This window comes from Prunus mume, linkage group LG8, assembly GCF_029339155.1.
Source record: "Prunus mume cultivar Tortuosa linkage group LG8, ASM2933915v1, whole genome shotgun sequence".
Taxonomy (NCBI): Eukaryota; Viridiplantae; Streptophyta; class Magnoliopsida; order Rosales; family Rosaceae; genus Prunus; species Prunus mume.
The window spans coordinates 4,150,215-4,175,813 of record NC_142705.1 but is presented as its reverse complement, the minus strand read 5'-3'; the positions used below and the strand labels follow the sequence as shown (position 1 = coordinate 4,175,813).

Below are 25,599 nucleotides of genomic sequence, written 5' to 3'. Positions count from 1 at the left end.
TTAATTGGGCTAGATCCAGTCGGCTTGCCTCTAATCGCATTGATGAGTCATAGTGAGGGCTTTTATATGACCCTTAGATGAAGTTCTATATCTTAACTGTTGAATTAGATTAACTAATTTAATCAAATGATTAATCAATTTAATTCAACGCTTAGAAAATAAGCCCTTAACTAAGAGCCATATAAGGCCCTCACAATAGAACTCTTGCTGCATCCATTGACATGGCTTTGAGTGAGCAAAGCCCACATTGACCAATGACCCAATTATCCCATCACTCCACATCTTCTTCCCTCTTTCTGCTTTTCCAATAGTAGCAGAGTTTTAGCAGATCAATGGCTTCTCTGACTTCTTCTCTTCAGCCAACTGGAAACTCCATTATCTCTTTTCGTTTCAGAGCTCGGATAACTCCAAGCCCTCCTGATAAGCTCTATCTCAACACCACTCTTCCTTCGGTCCTCAAAACCACACCTTCCTCTTCCTTCAATCCCACCCCATCCAAACCTCTCTGCACCAATGCAGTTCCCAGTGCCAATAATCCCAGAGTACATCGCCGCAACACTGGCTCCTCTCAGCCCCAACCAACAACATCTCGCTCCAATTCCCAGTACAAGACCCAACCTTTACGCAAGGGCAACAAGTACCAGAGCCAGCAACCAAATGAACCAACAGCGAACGGTGAAGAGTTAAACAACCAAAATGTGAGTGCCCCATTGCGTATTAACACAAAAGATGTGGATTTGATGCGTTTGTGCAAGGAGGGTAAGGTCAAAGAGGCGTTGCAGTATATGGCTCAAGATGTTTCCGCTGATTATGGTGTATTTTGTGTGTTATTGGACTCGTGTGACAGCTCGAAGTCGCTTGAGGTTGGGAAAAAGATTCATGATTTTATGAAACAGTCGCCATTTCGCGGAGATATTGAGTTGAACGCTAAATTGATTCAAATGTATGGAAGATGTGGGAGTATGAGAGACGCACGCAAGGTGTTCGATCGAATGCCTGAGCAGAGTATGAGTTTGTGGCATTCAATGATACATGGGTATGCGGTGAATGGGCAGGGTGATGAGGGGCTGCTGTTGTTTGAACAAATGAGGAATTTAGGATTGAAGCCCAATAAGGAGACATTTGTAGTGGTTTTGGCGGCATGTGCTAGCGCGGAAGCTGTGGAAGAAGGGTTAACTTACTTCGAGTCGATGAAGAATGAGTATGAGATTGTGCCGGAGATTGAGCATTATTTAGGGCTTATTGATGTTCTTGGAAAGTCTGGTCATTTGAATGAGGCAGAGGAATTCATTGAGAAAATGCCATTTGAGCCTACTGCAGAAGTTTGGGAGGCTCTTCGAAACTTTGCACGGATTCATGGAGACATTGAGCTTGAAGATCGCGCTGAGGATTTGTTGGTTAGTCTCGATCCTTCTAAGGCCAATGCTGAAAAAATCCCATTGCCTCCGCGGAAGAAGCACTCTGAGATTAACATGCTAGAGGAGAAGAATAGGGTCAGTGAGTATCAGATTACAAACGAGGCATATGAGAAACTGAAGGGTTTGAAAGGACAGATGAGGGAAGCAGGCTATGTGCCAGATACAAGATATGTGCTTCATGACATTGATCAGGAGGCAAAAGAGCAGGCCTTGCAGTATCACAGCGAGCGTTTGGCAATTGCTTATGGTCTGATCAGTACTCCAGCCAGGCAAACTCTGAGGATAATTAAGAATCTTCGAATATGCGGCGACTGCCATAATGCAATAAAAATCATGTCAAAGATCGTTGGGAGGGAGCTGATCGTTAGGGATAACAAGCGGTTCCATCATTTCAAGGATGGGAAATGCTCCTGTGGGGATTACTGGTAAACTTATCAGCAGCTAGTGCATACAGCTTCTCTACAAGAGTCGAGGCTGTGGTGCTACGTTATGTAATGTTCAATGTGCAGCATGAAAAATCAAAGGAAGTTTTTGGCTGGAAATTAACTTTGTAGTTTTTTTTATGAATATCTTTTCTTGTACATTAATCTTGTATTTAAATTCAATTACATTCAATAGAAAACAAATTTACGATTATGTTTCTGTTTGCTTGCTGATTGATTCTCTGATTTATTTCTGAAAGCATAATCTGGTCGAGTGTTTTCAATATTAAGCAACCATGGTTCAAAAGTTGGGAGGTGCCTTGTATGATTCCTTTTTGCATCTTTCATATTTTACCTAAAATGGCATCCGCTTCTGGGGCCTGTGCCATTAGTGAAGAATGAATTCCTTTTTCGCCTTTTATTCCCAGGAAAAGAAAAAGGCAAAAATGGAATCTGCTTCCGGGGGGGCAGTGGTAAATAAAACATTGAACAGATGCATTTCAAGTTCTTAAGCCAATATCTTAAAGAGACAAGAAAAGCTAGTAAGATTACTCAAACCTTATTATTCAATTAAGAACGATTACAGGGGTCAAAATTCTCCATATGTACATTGCAAGAGAATCGTCTCTCCTAAATATACAAGGTAGCCTAATTGATGATTTCTGCTAACTTAATCAATGAAACTAGAGCTTGTAGGATGTGTAAGGGAGGGGTTTAACCTACCGAGGGGCTATTATTCAGCTCCAAAGAATGAAATGTACAGCTGAAAATGGCATGAATGGTACAAAAAGTCAACCTAATTGACAATTCAAAAGGGAAGGAAAAGCTCCCAATCAATTGTGCAGGACTGTTACTTGAAGTGAAAAATTGGAAGAAAAAGTAACTAGGAGTGAAGGGAGGATGGATGGGTATTTCTTTTGTTGGTTACCAATTTTGTCACGGCTTCATCCCTTGAAGGAACTCGAAGGTAGGACTTCATAACATCGTAAACTGTAAACCCGATTGCTACAGATGGTACGACCTGAATTACAACATCCCAAAACATGATTAGACAAGAAAGCCAAGGGATTTTCTGTGAAAAGACTGACTAGGTTTTTACCACCTTCAAGTAATTGATGCTAAGTCCTGAAAATAATTGCTTCCATCCTTGCTTCTGAGCGATCATGACAAGGACTTCCATTGTCCCTTTCATCTCTGGACTGTTTGATGACACGATTCGTTGAACCTATTCAGATGATTTTCACCCATCAATGTCACAAATTTTCTGTCAAATAGTATTTTAAGGACCCTTATAAAGTACATTACCTGCATTTGCCTCCTCACCACATCGAGGGGATATGTAAAAGTCTGACCTAATAGACCAGCAACAGAACCACATACAAGTTTGACCATAATACTCTTCTTGTGCTCCTGAGGGACATGGCGCTTCATCTCCTCATAGAAGTAAAACTTCAAACCGGCATATGGGAAGATTCCATAAAGTGATGGAGCTGATAATGATGTTAATGCGTTAAATGCAAAATTGTTGCAAACATCTTAACAACTATAGAAACACACAATGACAGCAGTGGATGATACAAGCAGTTTTCAAATCCATACCAACACCGCGATAGAGGCCTCTAAGTCCAGCCTCTCTGTAAGTCTTTGAGAAACAATCAAGAATTCCTTTATAAATTTGTCCAGTATTTACCACCCCTTGAACATTTAACTTCGGTGAACCAACAACCTGCAAAACAAACATGGCTTCTGTCAAAAAAAAGTTTCTTGGAAGTGTAAAGAGCAACTAATTCATGCACTTGAGTGAGAGATTTTTCACGATTCAATTAGTTACCTGATAAGCCAACTTAGTCCGAACTAAATCAAGAGGATAAGTAAAAAGCACAGCTGTTCCTCCAGCAAAAGACCCTGCCACAAGATCTAGACCAGGTCCACGCCCCACGTCAGGAAAGGTGAGAATAATCCATCTGCGGTATTGTTCGTAGGTCATATAATGCAAAGCTGCATAGGGAACAATTCTTGCAACACTAGCTCCGTTTCCTCTGTATGAAAATATGTTAGTTATTGAAAACTTGAAAACACAACCTTCACATAAATGATTATGTACTCAGGGATCCACCTGTAGAAACCCAAAGGCCCTTCTGTCTTTGCAATTTTCTTAATGGATCCAAACAGCCCTATGCTCTGATACTCTGCTCTTCTGGTCTGCAAAAGACAACAAACAAATTATTTCAATCTTCAAGGATAATCTGCTTAATGGTAAATCCAGTTTAAGTTAATAATTTGTTTCTAATCGCCATGGGAAACATGAAGGAATATCTTAACCTCCAGTTTCCCACTCAAGGAAGAAGACAAAACAGCAAAACCACACACAAAATCAAGGCACGTATTAAATAAGCTATTTATCTCTCTCTCAAAAAATCTTCCAAGTTCTCTTCTTTTGTTTTTCCTTTTTGGGTCGGGGAAGGAAAGTTAACTCGGATTTTCTTGCTTGGAACTCCTGAAATTCTGTTTGTATATTATTGACCCCATGACTGTCTCTATAAAACAAAGTCATGGAGAACAAAGTATCGAAAAATCGAATCAAATAAAGTAACCCATTGAACTTCTAATGATCACAGTATTATTCAATCTGAGACCAGCAAACACCCAACAGCAGAAACCAATTCACAATCCATAAAATTTGCACCAGTTCAGTAAAAAGCAGTCATCTTAGATGAAATCTACCCACTGACTAAATCCCAGAAACTCAAACACCCAAGAAGCAAAATGTAATACCAATCTTTACAGTGCCCAAAATCAAGAGTCAACTTTAGCCACTTTCACAGCAAAAAGATTAAAGAATCAATCTAAGTCCATATTTTGAAGGAGAATTTAACACAATTGTACCTGAAACAAAATCTTGATACGCTCAAGTGGTGCAACAACAGTCTTTGCAACACCACCAGCAACACCACCAGCAATCAGCTCCTTGGCAAACACAGGCATGGCATCTATTATCCCATCCAGGTAGGCATTCATCTCTCTCTCTTCCCTCTTCTTTGCCATTGCAGCACCCTCTGAAGAAACAGAGAGAGAGAGAGAGAGAGAGAGAGAGAGAGAGAGAGAGATTCTGGGTAGCTGATCGAAGGAGGAGTTGGCGCAGAGAAGAGAGGGAGAGAGAAAAGAATCGAAACGTTTCTCTATGTGTTTTATGGATTTTATATGTATGGGAGAGGACAGCGTACAAGTAAGAGACGCACACGCTTGACTTGGATTCCCTCTTTTTCTATGTAAGAAAAAGAATTATTGGTTTACAGAGAAATGTTCAGCTACTTTCAGTTCTATTTTATTTGTTTCAAAAGTATAGAAGAATCTCACAATCAGGACCGTCCAATTACTGGGCCAGTTTCGATCATGGGCTTATGTGGTAAGTCAAAACAGGTCCATATAGCCAGATTAAAAATAATAAAAATCAAATCAAATCCATTAGTCACAAGTTTCAAGCACACCATCAGTAGAAAATTGAACGAAATAAAAGACTTCTCCCTTTGTTCAATTTTGACTTCAGTGTAATTAGTGTCATCATGAACAATGAATATGAATGGTTAATTTGATTATTTTACTAGCTAGTAGCATCAATGGACCGTGTAACACGTGCCAGCATTTGTGAATTTAATAAACCAAAATTATATAGAGATTAGGCATAGATTCATAGAACATAGATATCAATAAAACCTGCAAACTACAGAAAACAGAAGCAGAAAAAAGTTGATATAGAAAGTATTTTTCTGAACTTATCCAAAAAATGCGTACCGTCCAACACTACCAAAGAAAGAGTTCCTAAACTCGGTTAGAGACCGAAAATTTGTGGGTTTCTCAACACTCACCAGCCACTCTTAATTTGATCAGAAGCAACAGTCTAATATTAATGATCCAAAATACATTCAAATCTGTGTTGCATAAATTTAAGTCACGGGAAAAATTGCTTTCTATCAGAAAGCAATTTCCGCCTTCGATTGCTAGTGACGAACAGGGAGAGTTTGAGGGAGTGCTTCATCAAGCATTGTCTGTCATATGTGGTCAGATGAGTTCAGCTGACTGAGGTCACTACAATTAATTTCTTCAGTAGAAATTCTGTGGATGAGGTGAAGCAATATCTTCCCAAGCTCCTCTCCATCACTCCATTCATGGATGTCAGCCTTGATAAGCATTTGGTTGCTGTAAATGCGCTTCGATAGAGCATAGTCCTTCCTTGGCATTACATGGGCTCCTTCTACAAGCCTTAAAGTTGGGCAAAAATCATTTCTCCCATCTCCTAGGTAGATATATCTTTTCCTCCCATTGGCAGAAACAGAAGCTCGGATTTTATCAATCACCACACCCTAAAATGGAAATCATAAATAGAACCTCAGTTTTATATGGAACAAAGCTACTGTAATGAGAAGATGGAGAAAACATTTTATGCAGTAAAACATATCGATGGGAAAATAAGCCTCTTAAATGGCAAAATTGGGGACAAAACTAAAGCACACTTGCATTAGACCAAGTCACAAAACTTTTATCCTGACCCCCATAGCAGAAATGATAGAAATATTTAGCTCTGCGTTTAATTTGAAATAGTTGGGATGGTGAATGATAGAAAGAAATCAATTCAATGTTCTGCATATCCTGCAGATCAATTTTACTTGGGAGCTACCATGGAAGAATCAGTGGATTTGATACCTCTATACAAACACTTGAGTCTTATAACTCATCACCCAGCAAAAAGTGCATCCAATTTGTTTCCCCTAAATGTTACTGAAAATGGATTGGAAAGGAATGGGCAACAGTTCAATGTGGCTCCTATATGTATTGTGATCTTTTTCTGGAAACAGGACCATATCATATACATTAGAAGTGTGCATCTCTTGTTCTTGAAACAATTTTTTTTAAGGTAAATAGGGCCAAATAATTAATAGCAAAAGTTACAATCACCTATAGATAGGAAGAAAAAGCAATTACAAACTGAACACGTCTCCATTTTGTTATTATTTGTTACTGGTCCAGGCATAGGATAGACGAAGATAGAGCCCTCAGCAAGCCAAAAAACATACTATTTGCTAAACTTATGAATATTATACCTCGATGGTAATGCGTAAGTCGTATCTAAAGAGAAGCTCCAATCATCAAAACCAGTCCGTTATTTGATAAAGCAACTGAGAAACTCTTAGTACATAGGTACTAAATTGTAAAGATAAACATAGTTGTATGCCACTAGAAACAAAAGCACATATGTGGAAGTAATATATAACTGAAATGGATGATACTCCGAGTACATGAGCATCGGACATAAACAAATGCATATTGGTTGGAGAAGAAAATTCACCTTGCACAAATTTGGAGGACATAAATTACAACCATGAGAAGGTGAGCCCACATCACAGTATGGAAAAATCCTGAGTCTTCCATCTCCATCAACAAAGCTTGGATTTGTGACAATCTGTGAGAAGCATCCTAACAACCCATGACATTCCAAGATTGTCTCAATAAAAAACTGATTTGCATCGCTAATAATCCTCAAATCACATCTGCAATGACCATATTGAACACCACATCGTTTGTTTTAGCACCAAACGAAAAGAAAAATAGAATTAACATACAATCGACTATAAATGAATTGGCTGAAAAATTTACCCTGAAGCATGAGCTGACTTAATAGCAGCAATTACCCCTGGATGCATTGGAATTCTTTTGAGGCACTCTTTAATATCCACAGAACTTTTTCCTTGCAAATGCAGCTCCTTCATCATTCTATCCTACAAAGTTTAACAGTCAACATTAATAAGGCTAAGTCCTTCGGCATCATAACTGGTTTTCATTTCATTGTTAGTTGTGTGTATGTTGCTAATTAACATTAACAAACCAATAAGTCCATGATCAAAGTTAAAAACCCACAAACGCAAGGATCTCTCAGCAATAATACAAAGTTTGCAAACTGGGTTGCATAGAAATTCTTAATCTTTTTTCTTGTTTATATCTGACCAAACAGAACAATTAGGCTAAGTGTTCAATAAACCAGAGGATAAAAATATCAATAAAAATTTGAACTTTTTCTATAAATCTACTTCCTGAAAAGATTTACAAAGAGAGAAGGAGAGAGTGCAAACCATGAGTTTGTTCCATGGCAAAGTAGAGCGGAGCTCATTGAAGAGCTGAGTGAGACCCATCTCCGCAACGACCCAGCTATCACTGTCACCGTCGATTAGGGTTCGGTCAAAGTCAAAAACCACAACTATTCCCGCCATTACGAGCGCCGGAGGCGGTTTCCAGCCTGCCAAGAAAAGCTGTTCACGGTGAGCAGCTGAACGCGCCAACTGTCAATCAAGAGTTAAGCGACGGCGTTTGGTGACGGCTTCTGTTTTTGTTGTTGTTCAAAAATAAATAACTAATTAATTAATGAAAACTTTGTTTTGGGGGCTATGTTGGAATTTTAAGAACACAATGAACAATGATGAACACACAGCCCGTTTGAGGACAACAACGGAACCCTAAAATTGTACTGGGCCTCTTGTCCTATTAAAGTCGGTAGGCCTAATATAAGTGGTTGGTAATGTAGAAACAACAATGCCAACATACTCAATAATGTGATGGTCAGGAGCATCAATTGGTCTTTTTCAATGAAATAGTAATTGATTAGGACTGTTTGCAGGGCTAATAAGTTGTATAGTTTCATTAGAACAAAAATATCAAATAGAAAATTGATTGTTTCGGAAATGAGATGTTTTGAGTTAATATTGGGAAGATTATAGTTTTTTTTTAATACAACGATACTGGAATATGGTAGAGTTTATATTTGACAATACTACGTATTGCCGGTTTTCAATTGCCCAAAATATGTCATGATTTAGTATTAATAGAACTCTAGAACAATTACCTGACCCATAAGAACGCTCTAACCTCTTCCACATTTGAGTTGAGCAAAATTGTTGCATCTAGAACTTCAGTTTTAACCATAACAGGGCTCATGCCCATAACAAACCGCAACCTGCATAAAGAAGACTCTGTCCATAACCAAATGCTAAAGAAAAACCCTAAAATAGCCATATTCCAAACTCTATTTTTCCTCTTTTTGATATTTTTAGCTTAGCTTTATTGAAATATTATTCCTTTTCATGGCAACTAATTCAATTCACACCAAAAGGGATCAAACACACCATGCAAAAAAAAATGTGATGAAAAAAGATATTCCATCAAATCATGATTAAGATAGCATGATTAATCATTGAGTCAGTTGAAAGGCAAGGCAACTAGAGAGAGAGAGTATTGTAACTTCTAAACATGTCCAATCCCCAAAACATGTAACCTTTTTATTATTTTTTTTCTTTGGATTAAAAATTAAATAAAGTGCACATGGCCCACATGGGACCCATAAAAAAAAGCATCCAATGACTGGTGTACACATCACTAGGACACCAAACACTTTTAGTCAAACCACAATGATAGGGGCATGCCACTATCATTCCCTTTAAAGTCAAAAAAATGAGCAGTAAATCCGGAAACCGTAAAAACGAGCATCTATAAATTACGGTAAATTCAATAGCCGCGAAAACTTAACGGATAAGGGACGCTACGACGTCGTATCGAAGCAACTGCCTGAATTTGACCGCGGGTAAAAGATTAACGACTAAATTCCGTTAGTACGGATAGGCGTGGGAGCGTCGGTGATGGTTAACCGCAGGTTATTTATTCGCTTTAGAGAGAGAAAGAGTCGCTTTGTATATAAGCCACAACGAAGCCAAAGGCCTACATTTCTTCAAGAGAGAGAAAGAAAGAGAGAGACAGAGCGAGGGAGAGCGAGAGAGGGGCTGTTGGGAGACGCGCAGAGTTGGCCATGGCTGAATCAAACGACGCCGTCTCCCTCGATATGGAGAAGATCTATCTTGGTGGAAAGGTTCGAGCTTTACTTCAAAGATTGATTTTTTTTCTTCTTCTTTCTGTATTAATTTTTGTTGTTTCCTTCTTCTTTTGTTTTGGGATTTGGTATTCTAGCTGAAAGCTTAAGTTAATTTGGGACGAAGTGTTTTGGCATTGGGTCCAAAGATTGAGTTTAATCTTTCGAAATTTTGAATTTTTTACGGTTCTCATTTTTCTTCTTTCATGTTTATTTTCTTGGGAACCTTGGTTTGCAATACGTTTTGCTGCTTTTGAAATGTTGGAGTTATCTCCTGTTTGGTTACATAGAAAATATAGGAAAAGAGATAGGAAAGTCACATTTTGTATTTTGGATGCTTGTTCTTCCCCATCCCCAAGTCCTCTGTAGCATGCGACAGCGGTGACTATTTGGCTTGGTTCGATAAGAAGAACATTAAACCATTTAATTTCAGATGTTTCTAGAAATGGGTTTGCTAAAAATTTAATTTTGGGATACTGAAGATATGCAAATGGTAATTCTAGATCTGCTAGATATCATTTTTCTTTTTACATTTTCACCGTTATAGATGCAACGAAGCTTTCCTTTTAAGTGCGCATTTGTGTATTTGGGATTTGTACACGTTAACATCTTCTCGCTCCATATGCAATCCCACCTGATTTATTCTCATGGTGATTTTCTTTTCCACTCTCCTTATATTTTAATATCCTTTTAGCTTTGTTCCGGTTTGTGAACTTTTATGCGAAAGGGTTGAATGTTTGAGATGACTTTGGATTATTTAGTATAGGAAGTACTCATTTAGACCCTTTTGTTGATTTGTTTGGATTAAGCTTCAACTCAGTAATGGGGGGTTTTCTTTTTTTCTTTTTCCCTGATTCTTTCCTTCTTGTGTGATGTTCTTTATTGGGCAAGAAGCTGGTCGCTTCGATGAGTCAATCTCTGTGGTTTATTCAAAGTGTGTTACTGTCTGTTGAAGAAACCAAAGTTATACCTTTCGTGGTCTTATTTCTCCACTCTATTGACAAGTCTAGCTGTTGCTTTAAAATGTCATCTATATCTTATTTTTTTTTATCAGTTTCTGATTAGTTTAAAGCTAGTTTCTACTTTAATATATTAGATTCCATGCTTCTCTTTTTAACTGTCACCACTTTCTTTTCTTCCTTTTTCAAGAGATTTAAATGATTGATATCCAGAACCACTTATTTGTTTCATCTATTTTTAACAAAGTTATGTCAAAGATGTGGCAGGTCAGTTTGAGTTCCCTGAAAAAGGTGTAAGTGCACATGGGAAGCTCTTTAGGGAATAAAATTATCTGGAAAGCTGGATTCCTGGAATTTTTTCCCCTTACTTGAATGTTTTAATAATCACATAGATAAGACACAGTAGATATCTCTTAAATAAAGGCTATATGTTTATGTATATATCATATAAATATAATGGTAGTAAAATAATTTAACTTGTAAATTTGTGATGTTTTCTTTGTCAATTAGATATAGTTGTTGATTTGCAATCTGCATGCTTAATTTTTCTTGCTCTGATATTGTTATTCTGGTTGTTACTCATTTATTACAATTTTTTTATCCTCAGGAACATTTTATACGAACTGGCTGTGGTTCTGTGTCCGTTATTGTGTATGGAGACCAAGAGAAGCCTGCACTTATCACTTATCCCGATTTAGCTCTAAATCGTAAGTGCAATAAAGTCTCTTTTCCTGGCTCCATTTTGTCGTTGTTTGAAATGGCAGTCTGAGTTTTACCTTTTGCTGTTCTTAATAAAAATTTAATACCTTATTTTCTGAATGGACATTAAAGCTCTCAAATATATTGCTTCTTCTTAACACAATTAGACAATTCTACAAAGTTTATTTTTCTAACACTTTTTTTTCTTTCTTTCTTAAATTGAGCAGATATGTCTTGTTTCCAAGGGTTATTCTTTTGTCCTGAAGCGGCTTCTTTGCTGCTCCACAACTTCTGCATATATCATATCAGTCCTCCTGGCCATGAGGTCTGTAAATGGTTTGCTTCAAGTGGGGTGTGTTTATATGTCTATTATAGGATTGGGTTTATTTATAAATTTGTATACTTTTTAACCAAATCATATAAATTTTGAAAAATATTTTATGTAACTGAATGCCATTATTCACAGTTTCTCTTTGGAACTCTCACAAGAGTTCTTGCAGTTAGGAGCTGCTTCAATTTTTCCTGATGATCCTGTGCCTTCTGTTGATGACTTGGCAGATCAGATCCTTGAGGTTCTCAACTTTTTTGGGTAATGACTAAGACTATTTCTTAATAATGGGTTGCAATTAGAGCTAGGTGTAGAAGTGGTTTTCCATTTTCACTAATCATGTTTTAATGTCATTTTCTTTGATGAGATTTTGCACATTACCTAGTTCTGATTGCACTAACATCTCCTTCTTCAGGCTTGGTGCAGTTATGTGCATGGGGGTGACAGCGGGTGCTTATATCCTTTCCCTATTTGCTGTAAGTTCCATTCATTTTTTTGCAACTATGTTTAAAAATGTTTCAATCTCAGTTCATTGATCAATCTTTATTCAATAGATGAAATATAGGGAGCGTGTTCTTGGATTGATACTTGTATCCCCTTTGTGCAAATCACCCTCTTGGACAGAATGGTTTTATAATAAGGTCCTTTTTCTAAACTTAGCTCTTATTTGTTGTGAGTAAATGTTAATTTTGAATATTAAACCTATGCCTACTTGTAATTTTTAGGTGATGTCGAATATGCTATATTTCTATGGCATGTGTGGTTTGCTAAAAGAGTGTTTGCTTCAGCGCTACTTCAGTAAGGTATTGCTGTGCTCTAACATTGTATCCTTCTTCCACTTCTACTACCTTTGCTTGATTGAGTGATGAGTATGTTATACTTCTCAACAGGAGGTTCGTGGTAGTGCTGAAGTTCCAGAGTCAGATATAGTTCAAGCATGCAGAAAAGTGAGTGCTTCAGCTAATTTAAATTTCTTTTAGGTAAACTGCATGTTTTCTGGAACATGATTCTCAAATGGTTTTATCTGTTTGATTTACTTGCATTGTTTGCTTCTTCAGTTGCTGGAAGAGAGGCAGAGCTCAAATGTTTTTAGATTTCTTCAAGCAATTAATCGGTAAACAGTGCTGGAGTTGCTTACTTACTTTCCGGTTTCCCCTCCACAGAGATAAATGCAATATATTTTGATGGTCTATAACTTTGTTTTTTCCGACTTTCAGGAGACCTGACATAACTGAAGGGTTGAAGTCGCTAAGGTGTCGCACACTTATTTTTGTTGGGGATAGCTCCCCTTTCCACTCTGAGGCTCTCCACATGACCGCAAAGTTGGATAGGAGATATAGTGCCTTAGTAGAGGTATGTTGCATGCCATGTTATACTTGTTTCTTCTAAATATCTATCATTAGATGTGCATGATTTTGAAAAGAATCAAAGAGAGAGAGTTCAATACAGGATGGATGGGTTGTGTTGGTGCAGGTCCAGGCTTGTGGATCCATGGTAACAGAGGAGCAGCCACATGCAATGTTGATACCTATGGAGTACTTCTTCATGGGGTATGGCTTGTATAGGCCATGCCATTTCAGTGACAGCCCTAGGAGCCCACTCAGCCCGTCTTGCATCTCCCAGAGCTTCTCTCCCCAGAAAGCATGGGTTTGAAACTAAAACCAATAAAGACCCGTGTTTCGCTAGGACGATAACATTGTCAAAAGACAGGCGGAAATTGGAAATAATGCAAGTGATGTGAATGAGGTTTCAAAAGTTGCTTATTTTTTTGGTTCTTTTGTTAAATTTTTTATTGTTTAAGCAGGAAAAAGGGGTAGAAGAAGTGGCCGGAGGGGAGGGGTTGTAGATACAGAGGGGGGAAGAATATGTCATATATAATATAATTATATAGGGAGCAGGAGACTTTGATTCATTCTTTTGTAGTCAGTCATAAGGGAATCATTCCTTTGAGCTGTCTGTAAATTCTACTATAAACAAATTGGATTGACTTTTATTTATGATGACGAGAAATCAATAACAGGGGAACTTCCCATTCGTTCAGAATCTCTCTCTCTCTCAATTCCTTTGAACTGCATTTCCACTTAGATACGTCTACATCAAAGAATATAAATAAAATTTTCCTCATAAAAAGTTTAGAGTCATCAAATTTATTCATCGGGTTAAGGATAATTAACAAACGTACCGCAAAACAGAAAATTAGTTGGTTGAATTATATCTCAATAGTTTTCAGAATATTTTGAGGTGGGCCATTATGGTCGTGAGTCCGTCTCATAAAATTAATTTAGAGTAATTAGACTAGAAATAGTTTAATATACAATATGGTGATGTAACGGGTCCAATTCATACCTTTTTTTTTTTTAATCAATCGCTTTCGCTATTTGTACGAGGAAACATGAGAGTGAATTGATTCCCACATTCGGAGGCTTGTCTTCATGGGACTGCAATGCGTATCCTACGGACTGCTTTTCGAGGTCATTTCTTCGTTGAACTTCCTGGCAACCTTCTCTCCTTCCCACATTCTCGCGCTGCTTTCTGTCCCATTAGTACCGCTTTATCCCATGCAGAAGCCACTTCTTTTAGCAATGACACTGAACACTGTACGGCGTCGTGTTTTGATGAGCGCTTTCAGAACATACTCAGAAAATTATCCAAGAATAACCCAAACGAGAGGACGAGTCTCTGTTCTGGCCCTTCTGGGTTGCTACGTAGTTGCACTTCAAAAGGGCCTTTGACCGAGGGGAAGGCGATTCAGGATCAACTGATCAAAAATGGGATTCACCCAAGTTTGGAAATTTGCAGTTCAATGGATAGTCTTTTTGTGAAATTGGAGAGCTTTGGGTTTGCAGGTAAGGTTGTTGATGAATTGCCAGAACGAGATGCTGTGTTGTGGAATAAGCTAATGTCTCGGCTGGAACATGAAGGATGTAGCTACGACTTGATTAAATTCTATTGTCAGATGAGGAAGGATGGTGGTATGCCAAACGGGTTAAGCTTGGCGGCTGGATTGAAAGCTTGCTCAATTAGCTTAGAGTTGGACTTTGGGACACAGTTGCATGCAGAAGTTATAAAATTAGGAGTCTTTCAGGATGGGATTGTTGGGTCTGCTCTGGTTGATCTTTATGCAAAGTGTGGACAGCTGGAACTAGCAAATAAGGTGTTCTTTAACATGCCCAAGAAGAATGCTGTGTCATGGAATGCTTTGCTTGATGGATATGGTAAGATTGGTGATTGGAAAGAGATTCTGACATTGTTTTGCGGACTAAAAATTCAGGGATTGAAGTTTAGTAAATTCACTTTATTGACTGTGCTTAAGAGTTGTGCTCACATGGAAAATTTAGGAGGAGGTCAAGCTGTGCATGCTCTTCTAATCAAGATTGGTTGTGAGCTTGATAAAATTCTGGGTAGTTGCCTTCTTAATGTGTACTCGAAGTGTGAATTGGCAGATGATGCACTCAAAGTCTTTGGGAGAATAAAAAATCCGAAAATAGTAGCCTGGAGTACAATGATAAGCTGCCTTGATCAACAAGGCCGAAGCCTTGAAGCAGCCGAGATGTTTTGCCAAATGAGGCACACAAACTTAAGACCGAATCAGTTTACCCTTGCTAGTATGGTGACTGCTGCAACGAATCTGGGTGATTGGCACTATGGTGAAAGCATTCATGCTTGTGTATTTAAATACGGTTTCGAATCTGATAATTACGTCAGCAATGCACTTGTAACAATGTATATGAAAGTTGGATCTGTACAAAAAGGTTGGCATGCATTTAATCAAATGCCTGTTCGAGATACAGCTTCATGGAATTTCCTTTTGTGTGGAATTTATGACAGTGAAAACTGTGATCATGGGCCAAATGTCTTCAAAGAGATGCTTGCGCAAGGTTTCAAACCTGATACGTACACATATATCAGCATTTTAAGATGCTGTTCCAGCCTGTTAACTGTATTTTTTGCAAAGCAAGTACATACGCATATCATAAAGAGTGGCCTCAACGCTAATAGATTTGTAGCAACTGTTCTCATTGGGATGTACTCCAAAGGCAGGTCCTTGGACGATGCATATGTAATTCTGAACGAATTGATCGAAAGAGACCTCTTCACTTGGACAGTCCTCATATCTGGTTGTGCACAAACTAATCAAGGAGAGAAGGCTGTAAAGAGTTTCAATCAGATGCAACGACAAGGTGTGAAGCCCAATAACTTTACTTTCTCTAGTTGTTTGAGTGCTTGCTCCAGTTCAGCAATCCTAGAAAGTGGACAACAACTCCATTCACTGGCATTGAAGTCTGGACTGTCAAACGATACATATGTTTCTTGTGCACTTGTTGATATGTATGCACAATGTCGATGTATAGAAGATGCTGAGAAGATATTCAAGGGTTCGGATTCAAGAAACAGAGTCTCCTGGAACACAATCATATGTGGATACTCACAACATGGTCAAGGAAAGAAGGCTCTTGAAGCCTTTCAGATTATGCTAGATGAAGGTGTTCGGCCAGATGAGGTTACTTTTATAGGTGTTCTTTCTGCATGCAGCCACATGGGTTTAATTGATCAAGGGAAGATGCACTTTAATTCATTGAGCAAGGAGTATGGTCTTACTCCTTCAATTGAGCATTGTGCATGTATGGTCAATATTTTTAGTCGGGCCGGCAAATTTAATGAGGTTGAAAGGTTTGTTGGGGAATGGAAACTCACAGAGAGTCCCTTGATTTGGGAAACTGTTCTATGGGCTTGTAAAATGCATGGGAATGTGGAATTTGGTGAGAGAGCTGCACAGAAGCTATTTGAGCTTGAACCTGAAATGGACTTCAATTATATATTGTTATCTCACATTTATGCAGCCAATGGGCAGTGGGATGATGTTGCAAGGGTTAGGGCATTGATGCACAGTCGGAAAATTACGAAAGCACCAGGGTGTAGCTGGCTAGAGGTCAATGCTCAAACCCATGTTTTTTTTGCTCAAGATAGAACACATCCCATGATCAGGGAGATTTATTCACAGTTGGAAGGGCTAGCTCGATGAAGAATGAAAACTATAAATTTCTCTTAAGATTGGGAATGGCTTGGGGCATGGACATGTTATCAGATATATGCTGATGCATTGCCTATGGCTGAGAATCAAATGGTCCTCAAGAGCTCATTCCATCTTAAAGACCACTGACACAAAATGCAGACGCCTACAGGAGGCCATTCCGGAGTTCAAGGAACTAAAACTATGGAGGGCGCTTGACAAGCAGACATTAGAAGTAGATTACAAGCCAGATTTGGAGGCCAGAGAACAGGTGCTAATCCAAACATGGAGTTGGCAGGCTGCAAATGGGTTGATTAGTTTATGGGGGTAATTCTTATGACCATCAAGAAAGTGAAACAATGCCATCACAATGTGTTAAAATTATGTCCCCCAATATGGGCATCACCTATTGGATAATTGGATTGTTGCCAATTTCTCTTGTTAACAAGTTTTCTTATTCTTATGTTCCCACCAAAATTGGTGTAACTTCCTTGACCTTTCTTTTCCTTTGAGCCTTCATGTTTTTTAAGCTGTAATTTAGATGATCCCAAAATGGGTTATGTGCTAATCTTTTTTGTTAAGTTTCTAGACCCATCATTTAATTTATTTATTTATTTAAAAAAAGAACTAAAGAATGGTTGCATTTCATTTTTAGTATTTAGTTATCTTTATTTCTTGAGATAAAAGATAAATCTACGGAATAAATATATGGGATATATGAGGAATCCTAAACTGCATGCTTATATAGACTCTAGCAGTAAACATATGGATATGCATATCATGTTATTTATATGAGTATTTAGCATATATAAGATTAATGTCGACAACTTGGCAAGCTTTACATACTATATTTTCTTCTTACTGAAAATAGTTTTCTTTCTTGAATTGTTTACTAATTACCAGTGAGGTTATTTGTAAAATACGTTGAGATATTACTGTAATAATTGGGTGAAAAGTTACTCTCGTCAATTCAAAAGGGGATGGTTTTATTTGGAGATGAATCTGTGAATGTCTTTACTATTGTTGTTTCATGTCCTATACTGGTGTGAGACATAACATTTTGATCGAATTTGAGTAAGAGGAGATATCGATTCTTGCTAAATTGACCACATGATATTGATTATTGAAATTTGTAAGCATAATCTGATTTGATTCTCTTTTATATTTGGTAGAGTTTTTCTTTCTTTGCTTTCACATATCTAAAAGTAAGAAGATATTACAAAATTTCCAAAACTTAACTTTGCTTTTGTGGTTTTCTACTCTCCCATTGCCAGACATCAAGATTTATCATAACATGGAACAACTCATTCCTCCGTGGTGATTGTAGATATAATATTGGACAAATGAAAATAAAAATTATTCTTTTTTGGTTTACTAAATTGCCTATATTGGAAGGAAAATAATTGTGAACTCGAAAACAAAAGGAGAAACATTAAATTGTCATAAAAAAAGAAAATAAAAGCACTTATTTCGGCCAAGTGGTCTTTGGTTTTAACCCTCATGACATCTTGATTGTACGTGTAAGAAACTCCTTTCTACTTTTAGCTTAGACTATCGCTTGTTAAAAAAAAACATTTAATTCAGCAGAAAAGTAGCCAGTCTGGTTTTAAATGACGGTGTGCATCTTTAGCTCCGGTTTTAAAATAATTAGTGACGACTTTTGAGTCTCAATCCTTTAAACAGATTTAGCTGCGGTTTTTGTCGTCGCTAACCGTTGATAAGCGCCACTAATTCAAACTATAGTCGACGAAACTTATAACCGTAGCTAAAAGTCGTCAGAGTGGTAAATCGTCTCCTCACTCTGTCTGGGCAGTGATTTGTTCATTCGGAACAGAATTTTAAGAATCTACGCTTGTTTAAAATGGAAAACCGTTTCTCATATGGTTTATACTTACAGACACAACATGAAAATATTGTCAAAAGTTTCGCTGAGGCTACTTTTTTTATTATTTACAAAACATCACTCCTTGAGCCAAGGACCTACTACGACCTCCAACCTGATTTTGTAATTTTGTTAAGACTGCACACTCAATCCTGACAAAGCCTGAAAATTCACACAACCAAAACTCCATTAGCATATTAACAAAAGCAAACCAAAAATCACAATCCCAAGACCTAATCAACAACAAAAGGGGAAAACAATAAACCATACATTACCAAATATCTTCCATAAAAGGTAGGTAGAATATAGTTTCAGGTTAGCACTCCATCACAACCTCAAAACAGTCAAATTTCCAATCCACGCAGCATGTAACCAGATTCCAACTCACTCCACAGAGAAGTAGACTAGGTCAAAAGCTAAGATTATGTTTCAAAGAACCACCGAATTCCATATCATGCCAAATACAACCAACCATAATGGAGTGATCCATACAGACTAACAAAACATGAGATGACAAACTGAGAGATCCAGATGCGACAGCTTATATGCATCATATGAATCAACTAAATGCAGTAAGAAAAGCCTGAAAATGTAAAGGATTAAACATCTGCAGAAATTAAACAGCTACAAAACTTAACAAATGAAAGATCACTAGGACATGATATGGGAGAGGTATATCATGTCCTGGCACCAGGACACAATCATGCCAAATGCGGGTCAACAGTGTTTCTGTTCTTTATATTATTATTGTTTTTTTTTACAGCATCTATGCTAATACAGTGATGCCAAAACTGTCATGTCCGACTAGTCAATGAAAGACAACCATATAGATGACGCATACATGGAAATCTAAGAACAAATATTGATCTTCAAACTAATAGAACCCAGAGGCCACTCTGAAAACTATTCTAGGGTAGAATAATACTGTTTTGAAATTTGATACAGGAGGTTCTTGTTTGTATCCCACAGAAAAAGTTAATGGAATTCAAGTCCTGGTTACAGAAAGGCTTTTATATGTTTCTATTTGAAACAGCTTTTAATTATCAAATGAATCAAAGAAAAAGGCTCTATAAACATACACACAAAGGCTATCAAAGTATAGAAAAAGCAAGAAATCAACAACACAGCACAAATGGCATAATCCAGAATCAACAACACAACACAAATGACATAATGCAGAATCAACAAAGTGATGAGTGAACCCAATTATTAAGGATGAACTTTAGCTCATAACAAAAAAACGTAATTTAATACAAGAACCCTTCTATTGGACCAAACACAGATAAAATTCCAATAACTCATCATCCAATTAGTCATTTATCATACAATTAGAACCGAAGTGTTTTACTTTTTTCTTTGGGTAAGCAAAAGATCAATCCCTTTTACCTGTTTGAAGAGGAGAAGAAGAAATTAACAGACGGCCGATCAAGATTACTATGTCTTATGGGGTAACAGCAATGATGTATGAACTATTTTCAAAACCTCCAATTCTAATGTTCAAATTCAACTTCCTTGAATTAAAATACTAAACAATTTCACAAAAGGATTGAAGTTTGAACCAAACCCGACTACACAATCAGAACCCAGAAAATCTCAAACCGCTAATTTTTACGAATGTTATCTAATAAGAATTACCTCAGAGTTTTTCCATGCAATTAACGAAATTGAAGGACAGACGATGATACACCCTCCTCGCTCTGAACCGGTTTGGGCCTGCTTTGTGGCTCTATGCTTAGCTATTGGGCTTCAGTAGAATTTGCTTTCTGAACACTTCTACGACGTCGTTTCATCTTATCTAGACAAAGAGAATGAAGTAAGGCGACCCGGCGGTTACGACACTTTTAGAAAGCCCGCGACTGCAGTCAGTCGGGGTTTTAGCAAAACCCCTACACAGGAGAGTGAGAGAGAGAGAGAGAGAGAGAGAGAGAGAGAGAGAGAGAGAGAGAGAGAGAGGAACTTCCAATAGAGAAAGGATAGAGAAGAAGCATCAGCCGCTGTAGCTGGCTGCCAGTCGTCAACCGACGTCACCGGCGTTCATTTGTCACCGTCCTGGTCGCACATGTAAGTGAAAAGCATGAAACTTTTCTGTAATCTTAGCTAACGTTCCTAGATTGTGTAATTTATGTTGTGTTGTTGATTCTAGATTATGTAATTTATGTTGTGTTGTTGATTTCTTCTTGTGCCTATATTTGGATAACCTTTTTGTGTCTGTTTATAAAGCCATTTTTTTTGGGTTCATTTGATAATTACAAACTGTTTCAAATAGATGGAATGTGACTTGAAAGCTCTGCGAATGTCACCTGCTTTCCGGAGTCTCTTATTGCCCATTTGCCAAAGACCCACTTCTTCGGTTCAATTACATAACAAGATTAGTCTCAGTTCCAGGTCACTATTGCTCTCTGTTAAATTAAAGCCCTCGTCTTGTGCTGCTCTGGAAGCGTTTGACTTGAATCCCATCAGTGATTTGGCTCTCAGCGATGTCCCAAACTCTGAGACTCAGCTTCATGAAGTAAGAGTAAATAACGGCAGTTCAACTAATGAGGAAATGGTAGGAAGCAATGTGAAGACCAGGCCTAGAGTTTTCGATAGCAAGAAGAGGCTTATACATTATTCTGCGATGCTTCGTACCTGTGTTTTGCAAGGGTCTTTGAATGAGGGGAAGGCTATTCATGGACAGGTAATAAAAAATGGGATTGATCCAGATTCGCATTTGTGGGTTTCATTGGTTAATGTCTATGGAAAATGTGGGGATTGTGGGTATGCACGTAAAGTGCTTGATGAGATGCCAGAACGGGACGTCGTGTCATGGACTACTTTAATTCAAGGATTTGTAGTTAAAGGTTTTGGTGTTGATGCTGTTAAATTATTCTGTGAGATGAAGAAAGATGGTACGAGAGCAAATGAATTTGCATTGGCAACTGGTTTGAAAGCATGTTCTTTGTGCTTCGATTTAGGTTTTGGGAAACAGTTGCATGCTGAAGCAGTGAAACTGGGGTTCTTTTCGGATGTTTTTGTTGGTTCCGCTCTTGTCGGTCTTTATGCAAAATGTGGTGAGATGGAACTTGCAGATACAGTGTTATTTTGTATGCCCGAGCAGAATGTTGTATCGTGGAATGCATTGCTTAATGGGTATGCTCAAGAAGGTGACGGACAGCAAGTTCTGAAATTATTCTGCAGAATGACGGAATCAGAAATGAGGTTGAGCAAGTTCACCTTGTCTACTGTTCTCAAAGGTTGTGCAAACTCGGGAAATTTGAGAGGAGGTCAGTTTTTGCATTCCCTAGCAATTAAAAGTGGGTGTGAGATAGATGAATTCCTGGGTTGCAGTCTAGTTGATATGTACTCAAAGTGTGGGATGGCAATCGATGCGGTAAAAGTATTCAGGAGGATTAAAAATCCTGATGTAGTGGCCTGGAGTGCAATTATCACTTGCCTTGATCAACAAGGGCAATGCCAAGAAGTGGCTGTGCTATTTCGTGAAATGATAAGTACAGGAATCTCACCAAATCAATTTAGTCTTTCTAGTATCATCAGTGCTGCCACTGATCTCAAAGATCTGCATTTTGGTGAAAGCGTCCATGCTTTTGCATGGAAATACGGTTGTGAATCTGATATTTCAGTCAGCAATGCTCTAATCACAATGTATATGAAAATTGGGCGTGTGCTAGATGGTGCTCAAGTTTTTGAGGCAATGACAGATCGTGATTTGATTTCATGGAATTCCCTTTTATCGGGAACGCACAATCATGAAATATGTGACCTAGGACCAAGAATCTTCCACCAAATGCTTGTTGAAGGTTTCAAGCCCAACATGTACTCATTCATTAGTGTTTTAAGGTCTTGTTCTAGCCTCTTGGATGTAGGCCTTGGAAAACAAGTACATGCCCATATTGTCAAAACTAGCCTCGATGATAATGACTTTGTAGGGACAGCTCTCATCGACATGTATGCCAAAATTAGGTTCTTGGAAGATGCTGTGATAGCTTTCAATAAATTGAGTATTCGGGACCTCTTCATTTGGACAGTCATCATTACGGGTTATGCACAAACTGATCAAGCAGAGAAAGCTGTTGCTTGCTTCAGTCAGATGCAACAAGAAGGAGTGAAGCCAAACGAGTTCGCCCTTGCTGGCTGTTTGAGTGCTTGCTCCCGTATAGCTATGCTGGAAAATGGGCGGCAGCTCCACTCAATGGCAATTAAGAGTGGGCATTTGGGAGATTTATTTGTTAGTAGTGCACTTGTTGATATGTATGCAAAATGTGGATGCATAGGTGATGCTGAGGATATCTTTGCGGGCTTAGTTTCACGCGATACAGTCTCATGGAACATCATGATATGTGGATATTCCCAATATGGGCGAGGAGAGAAGGCTGTTGAAGCCTTTTCAACAATGTTGAATGAAGGCACCATACCAGATGAAGTAACCTTCATTGGTATCCTTTCTGCATGCAGCCACCTGGGTTTAGTTGAAGAAGGGAAAAAGCACTTTGACTCACTGAGCAAAGTTTTCAGGATCACTCCTACAATTGAGCACTATGCTTGTATGGTTGATATTCTTGTTAGGGCTGGAAAATTTATTGAGGCTGAAAGCTTCATTGAGACAATGAAACTAACATCGTATCCCATTATTTGGGAGACTGTTCTAGGGGCTTGTAAGATGTATGGTAATGTAGAATTTGGTGTAACAGCTGCAAAAAAGCTTTTTGAGCTTAAACCTGAGATGGATTCAACTTATATCTTACTATCTAATATCTTTGCAGTCAAAGGTAGGTGGGATGATGTTAGCAAAGTCAGGAAATTAATGTCCAGTCAGGGTGTTAAGAAAGAACCTGGTTGTAGCTGGGTTGAAGTTGACGGACAAGTCAACACTTTTGTCTCTCAAGATGGTTCACATCCAAGAATCAGGGATATCCATTTGAAATTGGAGGAACTAGGCGAAAAGCTGAATTCAGTAGGTTATATACCGGAAACAGAAGACGTGCTTCATAATATCACTGAAAGGGAAAAAAACGAGCATCTCCAATATCATAGTGAAAGGTTGGCTCTTGCCTTCTCCCTTATAAGTACCAATCCTCCAAAAACTATTCGGATTTTTAAAAATCTACGCATCTGTGGAGACTGCCATGAGGTTATGAAGCTCATTTCAGAGGTCACAAATCGGGAAATAGTTGTTCGTGACGTCAAGCGGTTTCATCATTTTAAGAGTGGAGCTTGCTCCTGTAATGACTTCTGGTGATTTGTCATTAGAAGCTCTATAGTCGGGCTCCACAGAGCATTTTAAACATTGTCCTCATAATGAACTATGAACCAAAATCCAAAGAAATGCTGCTGTAATCTTATCAGAGTACTACCTCTCAACATATTATATTGCTTCTCTTTTTTTTCATAACATAAATAGACAATTAAAAAAATTATGGTTCCTGATTACCCTTTTTTTCCTCCATTTTAAAACAAACTGAGCTGGTATCCCTGTTTGAAAGGTTATTCTTTTGTCCTGAAGCCGCTTCTTTTGTACTCCGCGTCTGCATATATCATATCAATCCTCCTGGCCATGAGGTTCGTAGATGGTTTTCTTTGTGTGCATTTCTTCTTCTTTTTTCTTTTCTTTTTCCTGAAGTATATTGTGTGAAACTGATTGCTATTGTTCACATTGTTCCTCTTCAGAACTTCGCAATAGTTCTTGCAGTTGGGAGCTGCTTCGATTGTCCTGATGATCCTGTGCTTCCTGTAAATGACCTGTCTGATTCCTTGAGGTTCTCAACTTTTTTGCAGAATGATTAACACTTATTTTATTTTAATTGATCCTTCAAGTCGCGAGAGTTTGGAACTCTTTGGTTGCTGATCTCAAGACTCAAATATTAGATACATTTGCTGGTGCTAATATGGGGTTGCAACCAAAGGTAGGTGTAGAAGTAGATTTCCTTTTTCACTACTCATGTTCTAAAGTCATTTGCTCTGATGAGATCTTGCAGCGTAACTAATTTCTGATTGAGCAATCATCTCCTTGTTCAGGCTTATGTGCATGGGGGTGACAGTGGGTGCTCAGTTAGATACTTTCACCATTTGCTGTAATTCCCACCATTTTTTGCAACTTTGTGCAGAGTATCTGTCTCAGTTCTTTGATCAGGGTTTGTACCATAGATGAAATATAGGGAAAGAATTCTTGGTTTGGTACTTGAATTCCCTTAATGCAAAGCACCCTCTTGGACTGAATGGATTTATCACAAGGTTCCTATTTCTGTGGCATGTACGGTTTGCTAATAGAGTCTTTCCTTCACTGCCACTTGGATAAGGTATTGTTGTCTTCTAAGATTGTATCCCTTTTCTTCTACTTCTACTTCCTTTTGTAGGTTGAGTGACGAGTATGATATACATCTCAACAGGAGGTTCGTGGCAGTTCTGAAGCTCCAGAATGAGATAAAAGTTGAAGGATGAAGTGCCCTTTCTTGAGAATGAATTGTGTTGTCATTAAAGTTCATAGAATGGAACATTTAGTAACATTCTTTGTCACGGTTTTCTTTTGGTCTGGATTCTTTATTTATCAGGTTTGACCAGAGGAACGAGCCTATGCACACAGAGGACCAGAATATTGAAACCTCATATGCACTTTCACATGTGGAAAAGCCTGGGTTGTGTAGACCAAACAGCGAGTCTAAGATAAGCAGTATAAAACTGCAGCTGCTTGGCGTCGATGCTATGTGAACTGTGAAGTTTGAAAGCCACATGTGGACCTCCCTAGTTGTGTTGCTTTCGTCTGGTACCCTTCATATCATATTGGTTGCCACCGAATTTTTTTGTATATATTCATTGACCAAAAGAAAGTTGTATATATTCATTGGGTTCAGGGCATTAGCTGGCTGCAGGGTTTTAAATTTGTATTGAGTAAAGCTTCAGTATGATATGGAACCTCCATCTCTTTGATGAACTTAAAGCTCCTTACTGATTTCTACAGTTAAGTACGTAATATTTTT

At 38.2% G+C, this 25,599-nt stretch overlaps 4 protein-coding genes, 1 long non-coding RNA gene and 2 pseudogenes across 11 annotated transcripts; 4 read left to right on the top strand and 3 right to left on the bottom strand.

Annotated features, from left to right (window-relative positions):
* Nucleotides 1-209: 209 nt before the first annotated feature.
* On the top strand, nt 210-2,054 carry LOC103340753 (pentatricopeptide repeat-containing protein At2g15690, mitochondrial pseudogene; annotated as a pseudogene). The gene has a single exon (XR_016122940.1). The product of XR_016122940.1 is annotated as a pentatricopeptide repeat-containing protein At2g15690, mitochondrial pseudogene (transcript).
* A 307-nt stretch (nt 2,055-2,361) lies between these two features.
* LOC103340754 (Mitochondrial substrate carrier family protein) lies at nt 2,362-5,034 on the bottom strand. Its single transcript, XM_008244197.2, has 7 exons — nt 4,727-5,034; nt 3,957-4,042; nt 3,672-3,879; nt 3,440-3,566; nt 3,146-3,330; nt 2,943-3,065; nt 2,362-2,861 (listed from the first exon to the last, which is right to left on the bottom strand). Exons 1-7 carry the CDS (start codon nt 4,883-4,885, stop codon nt 2,724-2,726), a joined length of 1,026 nt encoding a protein of 341 aa, XP_008242419.1. The 5' UTR covers nt 4,886-5,034; the 3' UTR covers nt 2,362-2,723.
* Nucleotides 5,035-5,587: 553 nt separating this feature from the next.
* On the bottom strand, nt 5,588-8,372 carry LOC103340755 (Pyridoxal phosphate phosphatase-related protein). The gene is made up of 4 exons (XM_008244199.3): nt 7,966-8,372; nt 7,493-7,614; nt 7,185-7,386; nt 5,588-6,201 (listed from the first exon to the last, which is right to left on the bottom strand). Exons 1-4 carry the CDS (start codon nt 8,101-8,103, stop codon nt 5,890-5,892), a joined length of 774 nt encoding a protein of 257 aa, XP_008242421.2. The 5' UTR covers nt 8,104-8,372; the 3' UTR covers nt 5,588-5,889.
* Nucleotides 8,373-9,590: 1,218 nt separating this feature from the next.
* Nucleotides 9,591-13,778, top strand: LOC103340756 (protein NDL1-like). Its single transcript, XM_008244200.3, is given in 12 exon segments — nt 9,591-9,749; nt 11,316-11,415; nt 11,635-11,732; nt 11,908-11,996; nt 12,151-12,211; nt 12,290-12,376; nt 12,461-12,538; nt 12,626-12,682; nt 12,794-12,849; nt 12,953-13,088; nt 13,209-13,350; nt 13,353-13,778. Coding segments are annotated over 12 exon segments (1,041 nt in total). The 5' UTR covers nt 9,591-9,689; the 3' UTR covers nt 13,430-13,778.
* A 192-nt stretch (nt 13,779-13,970) lies between these two features.
* LOC103340854 (putative pentatricopeptide repeat-containing protein At3g25970) lies at nt 13,971-17,334 on the top strand. Its single transcript, XM_008244314.3, has one exon. It carries the CDS (start codon nt 14,179-14,181, stop codon nt 16,756-16,758), a length of 2,580 nt encoding a protein of 859 aa, XP_008242536.2. The 5' UTR covers nt 13,971-14,178; the 3' UTR covers nt 16,759-17,334.
* A 1,264-nt stretch (nt 17,335-18,598) lies between these two features.
* LOC103340757 (uncharacterized) lies at nt 18,599-20,587 on the bottom strand. The gene is made up of 2 exons (XR_514737.2): nt 20,264-20,587; nt 18,599-18,790 (listed from the first exon to the last, which is right to left on the bottom strand). It is a non-coding gene; the product is annotated as an uncharacterized LOC103340757 (long non-coding RNA).
* On the top strand, nt 20,550-25,553 carry LOC103340758 (putative pentatricopeptide repeat-containing protein At3g23330 pseudogene; annotated as a pseudogene). 5 transcript variants are annotated; one of them, XR_016122653.1, is made up of 6 exons: nt 20,550-20,689; nt 20,895-23,972; nt 24,109-24,184; nt 24,293-24,528; nt 24,641-24,921; nt 25,012-25,553. The product of XR_016122653.1 is annotated as a putative pentatricopeptide repeat-containing protein At3g23330 pseudogene, transcript variant X2 (transcript). The 5 variants fall into 5 exon arrangements; XR_016122656.1 differs by having other exon boundaries at nt 20,895-24,184; nt 24,293-24,355; nt 24,440-24,528; nt 24,730-24,921; XR_016122654.1 differs by having other exon boundaries at nt 20,895-24,184; nt 24,293-24,355; nt 24,440-24,528.
* The last annotated feature ends 46 nt before the right edge of the window (nt 25,554-25,599 follow it).